Raw genomic sequence first — 14965 nt, forward strand, 5'->3', positions numbered from 1 at the left:
GCATTGAAAATGTACCTGAGACAGTTGTCATGTGTCTGTCTCTTGCTAACTGCACTTACAGCTGCCTTTTGTAAATAACCAGTTATGTGTTCCAATCGGCGGACGTTCAAGTACACATTAAGTACAGCCTCTGTGTCCAGGGCAGCTGATCTCACGACAACAACAACAACTGTGTTGTTCTGAGACGTCATTCAACCAAAGAGCAAAACACCTCTGGAAGGCTCATGTGTGAAAGTGCTGAATATTCAGAGTGAAAGTACAGGGCTCTGCTGTGAGTTGAGCTGCTACACATCTGTTATGGGCGATCAGCGGGATTCTGCTAATGTCATAGTGTAACTGTAGACCAACACTGCTGAGCCATGATTCACTGTGGACCGGGGATCCAATCAGTGTTGGCGAAGAGGGCTTGGGTGGGGGGCTGGGCTATATACGTGTGCTGTTGAGACTGGAATCAGGACAACACTCAAGGAAATGGACTTTGGCCTGATCTCTCTTGGGATCATCCTCTGGATGATGACCCAAACCTGCTCCCTGCCTGTTAAGGTAAGCACTGAAGGCAAGACACACTCTTCAGTCCTCTGTCATAACTTCATAAGGCACTGAATGTCCAAATTCACCTCCCTTCCACAGAACTCATCAGTGACACGAGACCTAAGGAGAAGGTTTGTAAGAGGATACTCAGGTGAGCGGGTGTAACGTTTTAATTAAATGTGGGATGAACACGTTCTGGCACACAACTTGTGAAGACCTTTCTTTTGTCTTTGTACTCAGAGTCATCCATGTATCCAGAGGACATGAATGCCATGGACAAAATCCTAAAAGCCAATGGGAGTAAGTAGCTACGACTTAGCCTTTTGGTCAGAGGTAGTTCTCCATTTATGGAACAGCATGAACTCATGTTTGTGAAGGTGACTCTAACAGGTGTAACGTGTGCAGTGCTGAAGCACACTGACTGCCTCTCTGTGTGACAGAGCGAGGTTTTCCCAGAGCCAGAGGTCTGTTTGTCAGGGACGGGGACATCGTCAGCCGCTACAGCTTCAACAGCCGCAGTGCTATCACCTGTCCGGCTAAGTCCTGCCTCTGGCCCAAGTCAGTGGATGGCTTTGTCTACGTACCCTACATCATCTCCCCCAGTTATAGTGAGTACCTGGCCATTCTCTGGTGCATTCTGCAAGTTATAGTGAGTACCTGGCCATTCTCTGGTGCATTCTGCAAGTTATAGTGAGTACCTGGCCATTCTCTGGTTTTTTCTGCAAGTTAAAGTGAGTACCTGGCCATTCTCTGGTGCATTCTGCAAGTTATAGTGAGTACCTGGCCATTCTCTGGTTTTTTCTGCAAGTTAAAGTGAGTACCTGGCCATTCTCTGGTGCATTCTGCAAGTTATAGTGAGTACCTGGCCATTCTCTGGTGCATTCTGCAAGTTATAGTGAGTACCTGGCCATTCTCTGGTGCATTCTGCAAGTTATAGTGAGTACCTGGCCATTCTCTGGTGCATTCTGCAAGTTATAGTGAGTACCTGGCCATTCTCTGGTGCATTCTGCAAGTTATAGTGAGTACCTGGCCATTCTCTGGTGCATTCTGCAAGTTATAGTGAGTACCTGGCCATTCTCTGGTGCATTCTACAAGTTATAGTGAGTACCTGGCCATTCTCTGGTGCATTCTACAAGTTATAGTGAGTACCTGGCCATTCTCTGGTGCATTCTGCAAGTTATAGTGAGTACCTGGCCATTCTCTGGTGCATTCTACAAGTTATAGTGAGTACCTGGTCATTTTCTGGTGTATTCTGCAAGTTATAGTGAGTACCTGGCAATTTTCTGTTGTATTCTGCAATTTATAGTGAGTACCTGGCCATTTCCTGGTGTATTCTGCAAGTTATAGTGAGTACCTGGCCATTTACCTGGGCTCTGAACATCAGTATCCATATCTGCACGTCTGTAATAGATGTTTTAAGTAGGCAGCTGTTGTGAAATGATTGAGCAGTTAAACTTTGACTACACCTTGTCACATTTCAGCGTTTTAGCTTTTGATATGGCGTACAAACTGTGAACAGATCTGCACAAACTGCACACTTTTAATGTAAATGATTTGTTTATAATAGGTGGAGTTTGATATTGATGACAGATGACAGATGTTTATTAACAGTAACACTTGGGGTTTGATATTGGGGATAGATGTTTATTAACAGTAACACTTGGGGTTTGATTTTGGGGATAGATGTTTATTAACAGTAACACTTGGAGTTTGATATTGGGGATAGATGTTTATTAACAGTAACACTTGGAGTTTGATATTGGGGACAGATGTTTATTAACAGTTAGTAACAGTTTAAGATTGATATTGGGGACAGAAGTTTATTAACAGTTAATAACAGTTGAAATGTGTTATTCAGGATATATGTTTATTACCAGAGTAGTAACAGTTGAAGTTTGATATGCATGACGGATGTTTATTAACAGTTAGTAACAGTTAAAATGTGATATTCATGACAGATGACATTGACAGAATCATCATAGAGATGGGGATGTTGGACATCTCATCTGAAACCTGTGTGAAGTTTGTTCCTCGCAGCCATGAAGCCCACTATTTGGACATCCAGCCCCGGGGGGGGTAAGTGTTGCATCCTGTCCATTGGTTTAAATCACACCTAATGACCACCAGAGACCAATCCTTACATTCAGCCTGGTTCCAATTTGACTTGGTCTACATAACATTGGTAGCCTGGTTCCAATTTGACTTGGTCTACATAACATTGGTAGCCTGGTTCCAATTTGACTTGGTCTACATAACATTGGTAGCCTGGTTCCAATTTGACTTGGTCTACATAACATTGGTAGCCTGGTTCCAATTTGACTTGGTCTACATAACATTGGTAGCCTGGTTCCAATGTGACTTGGTCTACATAACATTGGTAGCCTGGTTCCAATTTGACTTGGTCTACATAACATTGGTAGCCTGGTTCCAATGTGACTTGGTCTACATAACATTGGTAGCCTGGTTCCAATTTGACTTGGTCTACATAACATTGGTAGCCTGGTTCCAATGTGACTTGGTCTACATAACATTGGTAGCCTGGTTCCAATTTGACTTGGTCTACATAACATTGGTAGCCTGGTTCCAATTTGACTTGGTCTACATAACATTGGCAGCCTTTTTTATGATCTGTTTGTGCCGTCTAGCAAATCTGGTTAATTTCACAGATTTGGGCCTTCCTGTGCTGTCACATGGCTGTGTGTGTCTTTTTCGGTGTGTGTGTGTGTGTGGTGGGAATGTTTTCTTTGTACTAACTTTTATTAATATTGTTTTTTATTTTTACGCATTTTGCACCCTTTTGTTTAGTTTTCAGTATGGATTAAATAATAATTTGCTATAACTCAACCTCCTTGGATTTTGTGTGTGAGTGTTTTGGTTATATTTCATTAATTTAGTTTACCCTGTTGCTTCTTGTCCATTAATAGAGCCCATGGTTTTAATAAATATTCATCTATATGCCTTGTTTACTATAAGATAAACCATTTAAAATAGAGACAGGCTCAGCCATTGGAATATAATACAAACAGTATAATAACTGTACTATGAGCAGTATCATAACTGTGTTATAAGCAGTATAATAACTGTGTTATAAGCAGTATGATAACAGTACTGTAAGCCTTATAATAACTGTACTGTCAATAGTATAATAACTGTGTTATAAGCAGTATGATAACAGTACTGTAAGCCTTATAATAGCTGTACTGTCAATAGTATAATAACTGTGTTATAAGCAGTATGATAACAGTACTGTAAGCCTTATAATAACTTTCTGTCAATAGTATAATAACTGTGTTATAAGCAGTATGATAACAGTACTGTAAGCATTATAATAAATGTACTGTCAACTGTATAATAACTGTGTTGTGTGTCCCTGCCTTGTGGTCCCACCAGCTGCTGGTCCTTCCTTGGCAGGACAGAAGGTCCTCAGCCCCTCTCCCTCCAGTCCCCAGGCTGTATGTGGTCTGGAATTGCCTCACATGAATTCATGCATGCCCTGGGCTTTGTGCATGAGCAGTCCCGCTCTGACCGTGATCGCTATGTTACTATTGTATGGGACAACATCGTGCAGGGTTGGTATCCTATCGATTTAACATGATAACATTTAGACCACCATAATCACATCTAGACAGAAATCATCAATCATCAATTGCAGGAGGAGAATGAGTCGATATTCTCTGTTTTGTGTATCTCTAAACAGGCCAGGAGCATAACTTTAAGAAGTACAAGACCAACAATCTGAACACCATCTATGACTACAGCTCTGTCATGCACTATGGCAGGTGAGTTGATGTCTGGGCTGTTCACTGTCTTCCAAGTAGCTCCGTTTGGGAGCCAAGCAACATGTTGCCACCTCAGAACAGGGCCGTGGCCTTGTCCTTGAGTTCTAAGATTTTGTTCCAAGGTTTTGTTCCAAAGTTATCTTTTAGGTTTGTGTTCTAAGATTCTGTTGTGAGATTTTGCTTTAGCTTGTATTTTAAGATTTTGCTTTGGGTTGTGTTTTAAGGTTGCGTTTAAGGTTTTGTTTTAAGGTTATGTTCCAAGTTGTTTAAGGTTGTGTTTAAATCTTGTGTTCTAAGGTTGTGTTAAAGTTGTGTTTTAAGGTTGTGTTTAAATCTTATGTTCTAAGTTTGTGTTCTAAGGTTGTGTTTAAAGTTGTGTTTTAAGGTTATGTTTAAGGTTGTGTTTAAATCTTGTGTTTTAAGTTTGTGTTCTAAGTTTGTGTTCTAAGGTTGTGTTTAAGGTTATGTTTAATGTGTTTAAATCTTGTGTTCTAAGTTTGTGTTCTAAGGTTGCTTTCTAAGATTGGGGTCTCTGTGATGCAGGTATGCCTTCTCAGAGGACGGTGGACCAACCATCATTCCCAAACCAGATCCCTGGATTCCTATTGGACAGAGAGATGGGCCAAGTCACCTGGATATACACAAGATAAACCTTCTTTATGACTGTGGTATGTAGTTACCAGCTCCACCTCCTGTATGACTGGTATAGTTAAACCATTCATCATGTTAGTATATGGCATTTGAGAATCTTTCTAAACAGTTTGTTTTTATGGATTACCAGTAAAGTTCAGTGTTTCATTTTGTCCAACAGGTGGCCTGGTTTAACTGGATGGAGAACTGGCAGCACAGACCACAATTCCCTTATAAAACTATTGGAAGTCAAATATTGTTTGTATTTATATTATAAAAAAGAACCTCATATTTCAAAGTTGTAGATACATTTACATTATTTTTTAAAGTTGATGATTGAGACAGAAATTAATTAATTGATTGATGTCAAGCCTGTTATAGTTGGTTTATAATAATAAACATACTCTACAAATTAATGTTGTTTGTGTTTTATATGGTTTATCACTCCTGGTTAACCAAATTCTGTTACTATGGCAGCTGATGTGCAGGGTTATGTTAATTTAGTAACTTGTGTCCTTGATAATGGTCTCAAGGTTACGTATATATTGTGCTGATAGTGTTTTTATCAATGTAACAATTATTGTCATGGTGTTCAACATTGGTAATTTAAAGCTGAATTACAGTGTACAGCACCTATACAAAAAGACAAAGACAATCTAGTATATATTAATGTTGTAGGGAAAATGGAGGAAGTGGAACACCTTGGGCCAATCCAGGAGCCCAATGAGGAGCCTCGTTCATGGACAGACCACAAGTCCGGTCTCTCACCATGATGTTCCAGGTGTGGTTCTGTAACCTGTAGCTGACTAGAAACAGACCGAGCAGTACCCACCTGATCTTCTGTGGGTCTTGTAGTGAATTTAAAGTCTGGTCTAAGGCTGATCCTGCTCAGTACAACACTGTCACTAATCACTCATGACAGCCCGGAGATTACCCCCTAGCATGGACACCAGCTGGGACACCTCCAGCAGCCACTCCTTTGTCCTAAGCCACTCCATCATAACACATTCGCTACATAACAGATATGGACATATGTTTTTGTTTTTCCTAAGAGAGCAAATGGTGGTCAAACAGATGACTACTTTTGTTTGAGTTTCATTACTTGTTCTTGCACTGGATTTTATCACATGGCGGATGGCAGGTCTTTTGAAATACATCCCAGTACTATCCAAAGAAGCAGGTCTCCCCCTTGAGCATCCTATTACAGGTACCTTAGTGGAGGTCAGTTGCGATACTGTGCTCCTTTTTTTGGAGGGCCCTCCGTGTGGACAGCCATTTACGTCTCCTTCCCGAGGAGCTAGTGTGTGCTCCTTCTGAGGAAAGCCCTCCGTGTGGACAGCCGTTTACGTCTCCTTCCCGAGGAGCTAGTGTGTGCTTCTTCTGAGGAAAGCCCTCCTTGTGGACAGCCGTTTACGTCTCCTTCCCGAGGAGCTAGTGTGTGCTCCTTCTGAGGAAAGCCCTCCGTGTGGACAGCCGAGCTCTTCCTCTTCTTCTCCTCTTCCTACGCATCCTTGAGGTCACGTTCTGTTTCCCACTGTCCTGTAAGCTGCGCAGGAAGTTGAAGGACAGGTACAGGGTCAGGTAGGTGAGGAACAGGTAGCACGCCCACAGAATCATCATGTCGGGAAGAGGTCAAGACAGAACTGGCTGAAAGAGAGTGGCAGCCCCCGAATAAAACCATTTCACCAGAGAGGTTATATGTGATACATATAGATGCTCACCAGAGATAACATCGTACCATCACTTGTTCCTGATAGCTTTGTGCCACCCCCCCACCCCTGAAAAAACAACAACATGTCCGTTGAAATGGTTCACCGGAGTTTTGGGGAGTAATATCACCCTAATAATCCATAAAATCATGAATGGGCCTTCCTAAAAATCTATTCTACAGACCAAGAGCAATGTTTGTATGAGAATAGGAGTCTTGATTAATAGACCACTTGTCTACAATGATGAAAGTGGAATCTAAAGTCTATGCTAGAAAGAGAGAGAGAGAGAGAGAGAGAGAGAGAGAGAGAGAGGATAGGCTATAGCAGCATTACAATTCAGCTCCTTATGTATCTAGCCCCTTTTAATAAGCTTACAATAGATTAGTGTCTGAGATGCAGCCTCACAAATTAAGCAACCGCCCAACTTTTATTAGCAGTAAATTCAGTTTAATCCAAATTATTTGTATTTGTCAAAAAGTGTTAATACAAACTCCTAGGATAAAAAAAAAATATTTACATCACTGATTATGGAATAAATTCACAACAATCATAATAAATGTAATAATTACATGTATAAGTGGCTTCGAGTAAAATTTGTATGATACAGCGCAATGTTTTACACTGTATCATGGTTTAATGAGAGTTAATGGAATAATTTAGACATTACAACCATCATTCATAAACCGATGTGTTCGGCGGTGACATCACATGTCCGTGGGTAAACACCACCCACTAAAGCAGGAAGAACTGGCTAGACTAGCGCCATCAAGTCGGACGAGATCTTTCACTTCTCTTGACCAATTTGTGCGTTTGCATTTAGCTAGCTGCATATCTAGACAGACAAGTAGCTTCAAATTTCCTGAAAAGATGAGCGATAATGAGAAAGATTACAACGGCGAGCGGGTGAGTATGAAAGTTATTTCCACCAAGGATATGTTCGTGTGCAGCGGAGACTGGGGTTGTGTTTCGCAGGGCGAGCGTGGCCGCCATTACATTAGCCGAGTTAGCTACCTAGCTAGCTAAACTAGACATAAAAAACTAGCAGTAGCGATATGGGAATGCGGGCATTACGATTTAATGTCGCTATATGATATAATGACGCTGAAGTAACTGTCAGGGGCACTTAAAAATATTAATTGCAGTGGATTTTTTTGGATGTATTTCGAGCCTCAACATAATACTAACCACCCGCCCTAATATTCCAGTAGGTTCTATTTCGAAGTACAGTAGCTTCTGTACTAGTTCCCTATCCAGGAACTGACGTTACTGCCAATCAAAACAGGCCTCCTATTGCATTTCCTATTGTTTCTATCTTTCCAAAAAAGGAACTATTGTGTCGTGCAGTGTGTTTATTTCTATTTTAATTACACTGTTGTCTTTATTGTTGTTAATTTCCACAATAACCTTTTCCCCCCAACAGATACTTGCAGGAGGCCAAGCCGTAGCATATATGTGTAAAGGTTATAGGCCTAAACGTAGTTATTATAAGGCCATCCTGGACCAGAACATTAAAAACTTAGAAATTCTGTTATGTAGCTATTCACCGAAATTGATTACATAACATTTGAATAGGCCTACTACATCTGGTGTTGTGTAGCGTTGCAATTATTATGACTCAACTGTAGCTTTATATTCTTCATCCTTTTCTTTCTCATTAAGGTTGAGTTTGGAAGAGGAAAGATGCGGAAGAAGTTTATAATGAGAATAATGTGACGCGGTGATCTGATGTGTGAATGCATGATAACTATGTGAAGCAAGAAGGTCCTCATATAGCAGTGTTATTGGCAGTGTGTTGAATGGGGAAGAGGAAAGAAGTAAGAAATCAGACAATGAAGAAAGAAGAAAAGATGTTTGTTGAAGTTATGAAGTTAAGATCAGAAGTTATCGGGGGTCAGTTCACTGTGCTAAGTACCTACTAGTCTGTTCATGTCAAATGCGTGTGCATGCAAACACACTGTTTATTTGTAGAAATGCATACATTCATATCACATGTTTCTTTGTCTTTAAATAGTTGTTTTTTTTATAATGTTATCAGTTTTGCCATATGTTATATCCTGTTAGTCTTTACTATAATGACATCACCTGAGCCACTGTCTGACAGGAATCACAGGATAGCGCTTAGTTCTGCAGTCTCTCGGTACGTGGTTCGGCTGTGTCGGTGTTGGTAATATTGGTGTTTACGGTGTGGTCTGTCCAGGAGTCCCGCTCCCCATCCAGGAGTCTGAGTGCTCATGGGTCTGGGAAGTCGGTCAGCCGCTCCCCAGCCCATTCCCCGGCCCACTCCAAGGATGACTCCCATCACTCCGGCTCCAAGTCCCGCTCTCGCTCCAGGTCCAAGTCTGGGTCAGTATTTGAGATGATCTTTTCCCACTCACCCGGAGTCTCAGCTGGAGAACCTTTAACCTCTGACCCTGCTGGTCTCCACCGGTAATGTGTGTTTGGGTTTGACCTCTGACCCTGCAGGTCTCGTAGGTCACATCGGAGCTCTCGCAGGCACTACAGCCGTTCTCGCTCGCGCTCTCACTCCCGCCGCCGGCGCTCCCGTTCCTACAGTGGGGAGTACCGGAGGAGGCGGAGCCACAGCCATTCGCCCATGTCCAACCGCCGCCGTCACCTTGGCAACAGGGTAGGGATGACCAGAGGACCTGCACTGGGTTTTCTAGTGTACTAATATGTTGTTATTATTATTATTAACTTAAAAACATGCAGCTCTGTTCTCTTTGATGTGAAAGGGTGTTATTTGGGACTTATTGTAAGGTCATAGGTCTAACTGCCCCCCCCTAATCCACAGGCGAACCCTGACCCCAACTGTTGTCTTGGCGTGTTTGGTCTGAGCCTGTACACGACGGAGAGAGATCTGAGAGAGGTATTCTCTAAGTATGGCCCCCTGACTGATGTCAGCATCGTTTATGACCAGCAGTCACGGCGATCTCGTGGCTTCGCCTTCGTCTACTTCGATAACCGAGAGGACGCCAAAGAAGTGAGGGGTGGTTTTTACCTGGTGTCCCCATGGGTTCTATGGGCTTTGGTACACTTGTGTTTGTGTCTGGGTTGTGGCTGCGTTGTGTCTGGGTTGTGGCTGCGTTGTGTCTGGGTTGTGGCTGCGTTGTGTCTGGGTTGTGGCTGCGTTGTGTCTGGGTTGTGGCTGCGTTGTGTCTGGGTTGTGGCTGCGTTGTGGCTGGGTTGTGTCTGGGTTGTGGCTGCGTTGTGTCTGGGTTGTGGCTGCGTTGTGTCTGGGTTGTGGCTGCGTTGTGGCTGGGTTGTGTCTGGGTTGTGGCTGCGTTGTGTCTGGGTTGTACTGGACAAGTGAATGTGTTCTCAGTGATTTACCAGTGTACATAGACATTAACATCTGATAATGGCTTTCATTTGTTGTTGTTTTCATTGAACAGGCGAAGGAACGTGCCAATGGGATGGAGCTGGATGGCAGGAGAATTAGGGTGGATTTCTCCATCACCAAGCGGCCTCACACCCCCACCCCTGGGATATACATGGGTCGCCCTACATAGTGAGTTAACACACAAATACTCAAATTATGCTGGGGAAACTGGCCAATGAATGGAGGAATGAAACCTCACTGACCAATGAACGGAAGAATGCCCACCAATCATGTTGGGAAGATAGTTGGCACAAGCTCCATTGGAGATAAGCTTAGTTGGGTCTGTATATATTCTTAGAAATATTTTTACATTGAAGGAATTTGGCTGACGCTTTTATTCAGTGTATGTTAGTGAGTTGATACATTTTCCCATCTACAACCTTCCACCATCTGAGCTACACTTTGTCACTTATCACTATTACATAGTGATAATATTACAAAGAACCAGTTAAATATCTCTGGAAATATTTCGGTGCCTGATTTACATAATGTGTGACTGCCATTCCCTCCATGTCCCATATTTACCCAGAATGCATTACATTGCCCATGACAACACACTGCTGGACTTGTTGGGCTCCTGTTGGGCTGGGTCTGTCTTAGTCCCTGGGCTGGGTCTGTCTTAGTCCCTGGGCTGGGTCTGTCTTAGTCCCTGGGCTGGGTCTGTCTTAGTCCCTGGGCTGGGTCTGTCTTAGTCCCTGGGCTGGGTCTGTCTTAGTCCCTGGGCTGGGTCTGTCTTAGTCCCTGGGCTGGGTCTGTCTTAGTCCCTGGCTGCTGGGCTGGGTCTGTCTTAGTCCCTGGCTGCTGGGCTGGGTCTGTCTTAGTCCCTGGGCTGGGTCTGTCTTAGTCCCTGGGCTGGGTCTGTCTTAGTCCCTGGGCTGGGTCTGTCTTAGTCCCTGGCTGCTGGGCTGGGTCTGTCTTAGTCCCTGGCTGCTGGGCTGGGTCTGTCTTAGTCCCTGGGCTGGGTCTGTCTTAGTCCCTGGGCTGGGTCTGTCTTAGTCCCTGGGCTGGGTCTGTCTTAGTCCCTGGGCTGGGTCTGTCTTAGTCCCTGGGCTGGGTCTGTCTTAGTCCCTGGCTGCTGGGCTGGGTCTGTCTTAGTCCCTGGGCTGGGTCTTAGTCCCTGGGCTGGGTCTGTCTTAGTCCCTGGGCTGGGTCTTAGTCCCTGGGCTGGGTCTGTCTTAGTCCCTGGCTGCTGGGCTGGGTCTGTCTTAGTCCCTGGGCTGGGTCTGTCTTAGTCCCTGGGCTGGGTCTGTCTTAGTCCCTGGGCTGGGTCTGTCTTAGTCCCTGGCTGCTGGGCTGGGTCTGTCTTAGTCCCTGGCTGCTGGGCTGGGTCTGTCTTAGTCCCTGGGCTGGGTCTGTCTTAGTCCCTGGGCTGGGTCTGTCTTAGTCCCTGGGCTGGGTCTGTCTTAGTCCCTGGCTGCTGGGCTGGGTCTGTCTTAGTCCCTGGCTGCTGGGCTGGGTCTGTCTTAGTCCCTGGCTGCTGGGCTGGGTCTGTCTTGAGGAGTGCACCTCAGACAGGAGAGTTCAGCGTGACACGTTTTTGAAAGTGTTTTCTCGTTCCACGGCGTAGTGGCGGCGGCGGTCCTAGTGGAGGCCCGAGTGCTCGGCGGTCATCCCGGGACTACGACCGGGGCTACGACCGAGGATACGACCGGGGCTACGATCGCTATGATGAAAGGGACTACTATCGTTCTTACGGGTGAGATGTACATCTGTCCTGGACTAATGTATTATGACCGGAACGTTAACGTGTTATGACCGGAACGTTAACGTGTTATGACCGGAACGTTAACGTGTTATGACCGGAACGTTAACGTGTTATGACCGGAACGTGTGCGCGCTCGCTAATTAAAACCATTGTGGTGTATGTTGGAGAAGATGGCGGTCTCCCTCGACATAATGTACTGGGGGGCTGTGGGTTGTTTTGTCGTTAATGAGGTTGTTGTCTCAGCAGGAAAAGGTCTCCATCTCCCTACTACAACAGAGGAGCCTACAGGTCTAGATCGCGGTCTAGATCCTACTCTCCGCGTAAGTCCAATCCACCCTTTCTGTAGTCACCTTTTTTCTGTAGCTTCCCTTTTCTCAAATCGCCTGGAAACTAGTCAAGAAATCTCAGCCGCACCACAGAAGTTCTTTATTCTAGTGATTGTTTTGTCGTTGTTTTAAAGATTATGTGACACCTTTTCATTAAGTTGCTCTAATTCCTGTTGTTAGAACAAACAAATTATTGTTCGGTTTCAGTAACAAATCTTGTTCTCTTCACAGGTCGTTATTGAACAGAATATCAGAATGGTACAGAATCCAGGAAGTGAGTTTGGTTGATTTCAAAAGACTTTTGGCCTCTTCATCGTTGTATGTTTTGTTATTGCAGTATGAAAAGCCCTTGTAGTATATTCGATTATGCAGTTTTTGTTAGGCGACTGGATTTAAAAACTCTTGTCACTCATGTTTGATTTGTAAATTGATGGTGGGCATTATGTACCTATTTGTTTTGTAAACAAAAGCCTTTCCAGAGACATGTTGTTACAGAGAATATAGTTTGTATGTGTTTTAGCCCAGCAGTTGCTCTACAATAAACAAACTGTTTCTTTCATCATGTCCTATCATCAATGCCTATTCTAAATCAAGATAATATCCCATTTAAGTTTATTCTTTACCTATTTTCTTCCTGGAGATGAGTATTTTGGTGTTTCAAATTTATATAATTCATTTTGTCTTCAGTTTTAGCAACAAAGTAGATTTTGCATGATATTATCAAGTGTAATGTATTATTTTTCAAGCCCGTAAACCTTTAATGTTGTAGTCAAATCTCCACAAGCTTGCATAATATACAAGTTATTACTGAGTTATTACTGAGTTATTACTGAGTTATTACTGAGTTATTACTGAGTTATTACTGAGTTATTACTGAGTTATTACTGAGTTATTACTGAGTTATTACTGAGTTATTACTGAGTGTTTTGCTTCCACCTACAGTACCTGTTAGTGGGTTCAATGTCATGCACACCGGGGGCTGTTCCTCCAAACCAGCTTTCCACATCCAAACACTGCAGGACTTTTTACACTCTTTACAATCCCTATTTTGAAATACTAACGTGTCTATTAAATGTCAATATACATTTTATTCACTGAGCGTGCACTCAAACAGAGCAATCTTGAAAAAAGTTAAGGGTTCAGTGCCTTGCTCAAGGCCACAAAAAAATGGGGATTCAAACTAGCAACTTTTTGGTTGTCGGCCTAACCCTCAGATCACGAGGTTAATAATATAATCATTATCCCATCATCCTTTATCTAAAATCATAGTAAAAACTGTTCCAACTAAATCATTACGGTTAGAATGACATCTAGGACTACAATTTAATTAGATCTTGGTAATTGAAAAACAATCACAGTTGAAACTCACCACTTATAAAATGTTTGTGGCGTTGTGGTGTTCATGTCAACGATTGACCCACACGGAGCTGAACGGGGTCCAGACCTACATATCCCACACGATGGCACATCGAACTCCACCATACGCATGCCAGTGACATTACCACGCCTACAGGGGCGTGTTCCTGTGCGGAGGAAGTGTCGCCTTGCCTGGTTGTTCAGCTCCGTGCAGTTTCTGAGTGGCGGACCGAGGCCTCCGTCAGGACCGGGGGCAGGCAGATGCGACTGCATCCACTGTCGCTTATCAGTATAGATTGGTCTAACCAGTGCATGAGTCATTGTTCGATTGAGAGGTCCAAATTCTACAACATCGGCCAGCAAATTTAACCCGGTCCGGACGTGGTCCGTATAATAGCCGTAAGGACACGATTTGTTGTCAAACCCGTATTTGTATAGTATCCGCGTTTGAATCCAGTTTATTCAATATATATCAATTTCCATATTCGTATTAGATGGTCAGTCACAAGCATGCAGATATTAATTTCGGAATTATTTTTGAAGTAAGAACCGACATTATTGACCGCGTGTTTCCCTGTAGCTCACCTGGGGGGGGGGGTCACCTTTATCCTCTACTACTGTCCCAACCTCTGATAAGCCTGGGCTGTGGTCCTGATGCCCCCTTCGACCTTACACAACTTGTGGGTGCTTTGGTGAAAGCCCTGGTTCTCAAACACCTCCAAACTAAGATTTTTTAAATATTTAAAGGCATGATTTTATTTAGAGGCGGCGCTTGTTGCCTTCAGTGAGTTGCGTCGAAACGACACTTTTTTTCAATCCCCGTAAAAAAAAAATAGTTTGACCAGGAGCAGAGTTGGAGCTGGGGGGCGACTGGTTCTGGGGGGTGATTGCTGTTTTTCAGCAATATTTTTATTTTTTATTTTCTTATTATTTTTGTACTTTTGCCTTCAATTTCATTTCCGCGTGATTTGATTTCATATCAAGATTTTGCCTTTAGATCATGAACAAACTATATGTCGGGAATTTAAGTCCTTCGGTCACTGTCGAGGACTTGAAGCAGCTCTTTGGCGAGAGAAAGCTTCCTGGGGCCGATCAGGTTCTACTGAAATCCGGCTATGCTTTTGTGGACTTCCCGGACCAAAACTGGGCCATAAAAGCTATTGAGACTCTCTCTGGTAAGTGTCTGTCTGTATACATGGGCTGATGCAGGATTGACAGATATCACTGCGACCACGCTAAAACCCTTGAGACAATTATTGGAAATGGAAAATAATTATTATTACCTTTCCAGCATTTAGCTCGGGACAGCTACGCGCTGTTACATCAGTGCCAGAGTTTGGTCTCAGTCATGGTCAAATGAAATAGCGCAAATTACAGATCATACGCTGTCACGAGTGTCCCCTCTGTATACGTAACTATAACATGACTCATTGTAAAGTAATTAACGCATAATACCTATATTTTGGAAATTCCGATATAACGCGGGACGCTACTTTGCAGTCACCCACTGGAATGTACGGGATGGTCTGATGTTCGGGTAGGCATAATTA

The 14965-nt window shown here is 43.5% G+C and overlaps 3 protein-coding genes across 4 annotated transcripts in view; all 3 read left to right on the top strand.

The window, feature by feature from the left end:
- Positions 1-166: 166 nt before the first annotated feature.
- LOC114828725 (high choriolytic enzyme 1) lies at positions 167-5193 on the top strand. The gene is made up of 9 exons (XM_029115553.2): positions 167-543; positions 631-682; positions 772-831; positions 972-1139; positions 2490-2607; positions 3922-4100; positions 4229-4310; positions 4854-4978; positions 5122-5193. Exons 1-9 carry the CDS (start codon positions 472-474, stop codon positions 5133-5135), a joined length of 870 nt encoding a protein of 289 aa, XP_028971386.2. The 5' UTR covers positions 167-471; the 3' UTR covers positions 5136-5193.
- Positions 5194-7352: 2159 nt separating this feature from the next.
- On the top strand, positions 7353-12621 carry tra2b (transformer 2 beta homolog). 2 transcript variants are annotated; one of them, XM_029116069.2, is made up of 8 exons: positions 7353-7552; positions 8847-8992; positions 9113-9275; positions 9441-9629; positions 10042-10157; positions 11596-11724; positions 11977-12053; positions 12291-12621. In XM_029116069.2, the coding sequence occupies exons 1-8, from the start codon at positions 7358-7360 to the stop codon at positions 12299-12301; spliced, it is 1026 nt and encodes a 341-aa protein (XP_028971902.2). In that variant the 5' UTR covers positions 7353-7357; the 3' UTR covers positions 12302-12621. The 2 variants fall into 2 exon arrangements, with proteins under 2 accessions (XP_028971902.2, XP_028971903.2); XM_029116070.2 differs by having other exon boundaries at positions 7355-7552; positions 11980-12053.
- A 1550-nt stretch (positions 12622-14171) lies between these two features.
- igf2bp2a (insulin-like growth factor 2 mRNA binding protein 2a) overlaps positions 14172-14965 on the top strand; it is an 81605-nt gene continuing 80811 nt past the window's right edge. The window contains exon 1 of the mRNA XM_029115411.2: positions 14172-14590. Coding sequence (XP_028971244.1) covers positions 14416-14590 — 175 coding nt within the window. The 5' untranslated portion in view covers positions 14172-14415. The remainder of the gene's footprint in view (positions 14591-14965) is intronic.

Source organism: Esox lucius, chromosome 20 (genome assembly GCF_011004845.1).
Source record: "Esox lucius isolate fEsoLuc1 chromosome 20, fEsoLuc1.pri, whole genome shotgun sequence".
NCBI lineage: Eukaryota > Metazoa > Chordata > Actinopteri > Esociformes > Esocidae > Esox > Esox lucius.

Excerpts from the sequence above, each read along its gene's own strand:
- LOC114828725 (XM_029115553.2), top strand. The coding sequence starts at position 472 with ATGGACTTTGGCCTGATCTCTCTTGGGATCATCCTCTGGATGATGACC. Across the intron at positions 1,140-2,489 it reads CATCATCTCCCCCAGTTATA|ATGACATTGACAGAATCATC; the intron begins GTGAGTACCTGG and ends TATTCATGACAG. Across the intron at positions 4,101-4,228 it reads ATGGGACAACATCGTGCAGG|GCCAGGAGCATAACTTTAAG; the intron begins GTTGGTATCCTA and ends ATCTCTAAACAG.
- tra2b (XM_029116069.2), top strand. The coding sequence starts at position 7,358 with ATGTCCGTGGGTAAACACCACCCACTAAAGCAGGAAGAACTGGCTAGA. Across the intron at positions 9,276-9,440 it reads GCCGTCACCTTGGCAACAGG|GCGAACCCTGACCCCAACTG; the intron begins GTAGGGATGACC and ends CCTAATCCACAG. Across the intron at positions 10,158-11,595 it reads TACATGGGTCGCCCTACATA|TGGCGGCGGCGGTCCTAGTG; the intron begins GTGAGTTAACAC and ends TCCACGGCGTAG.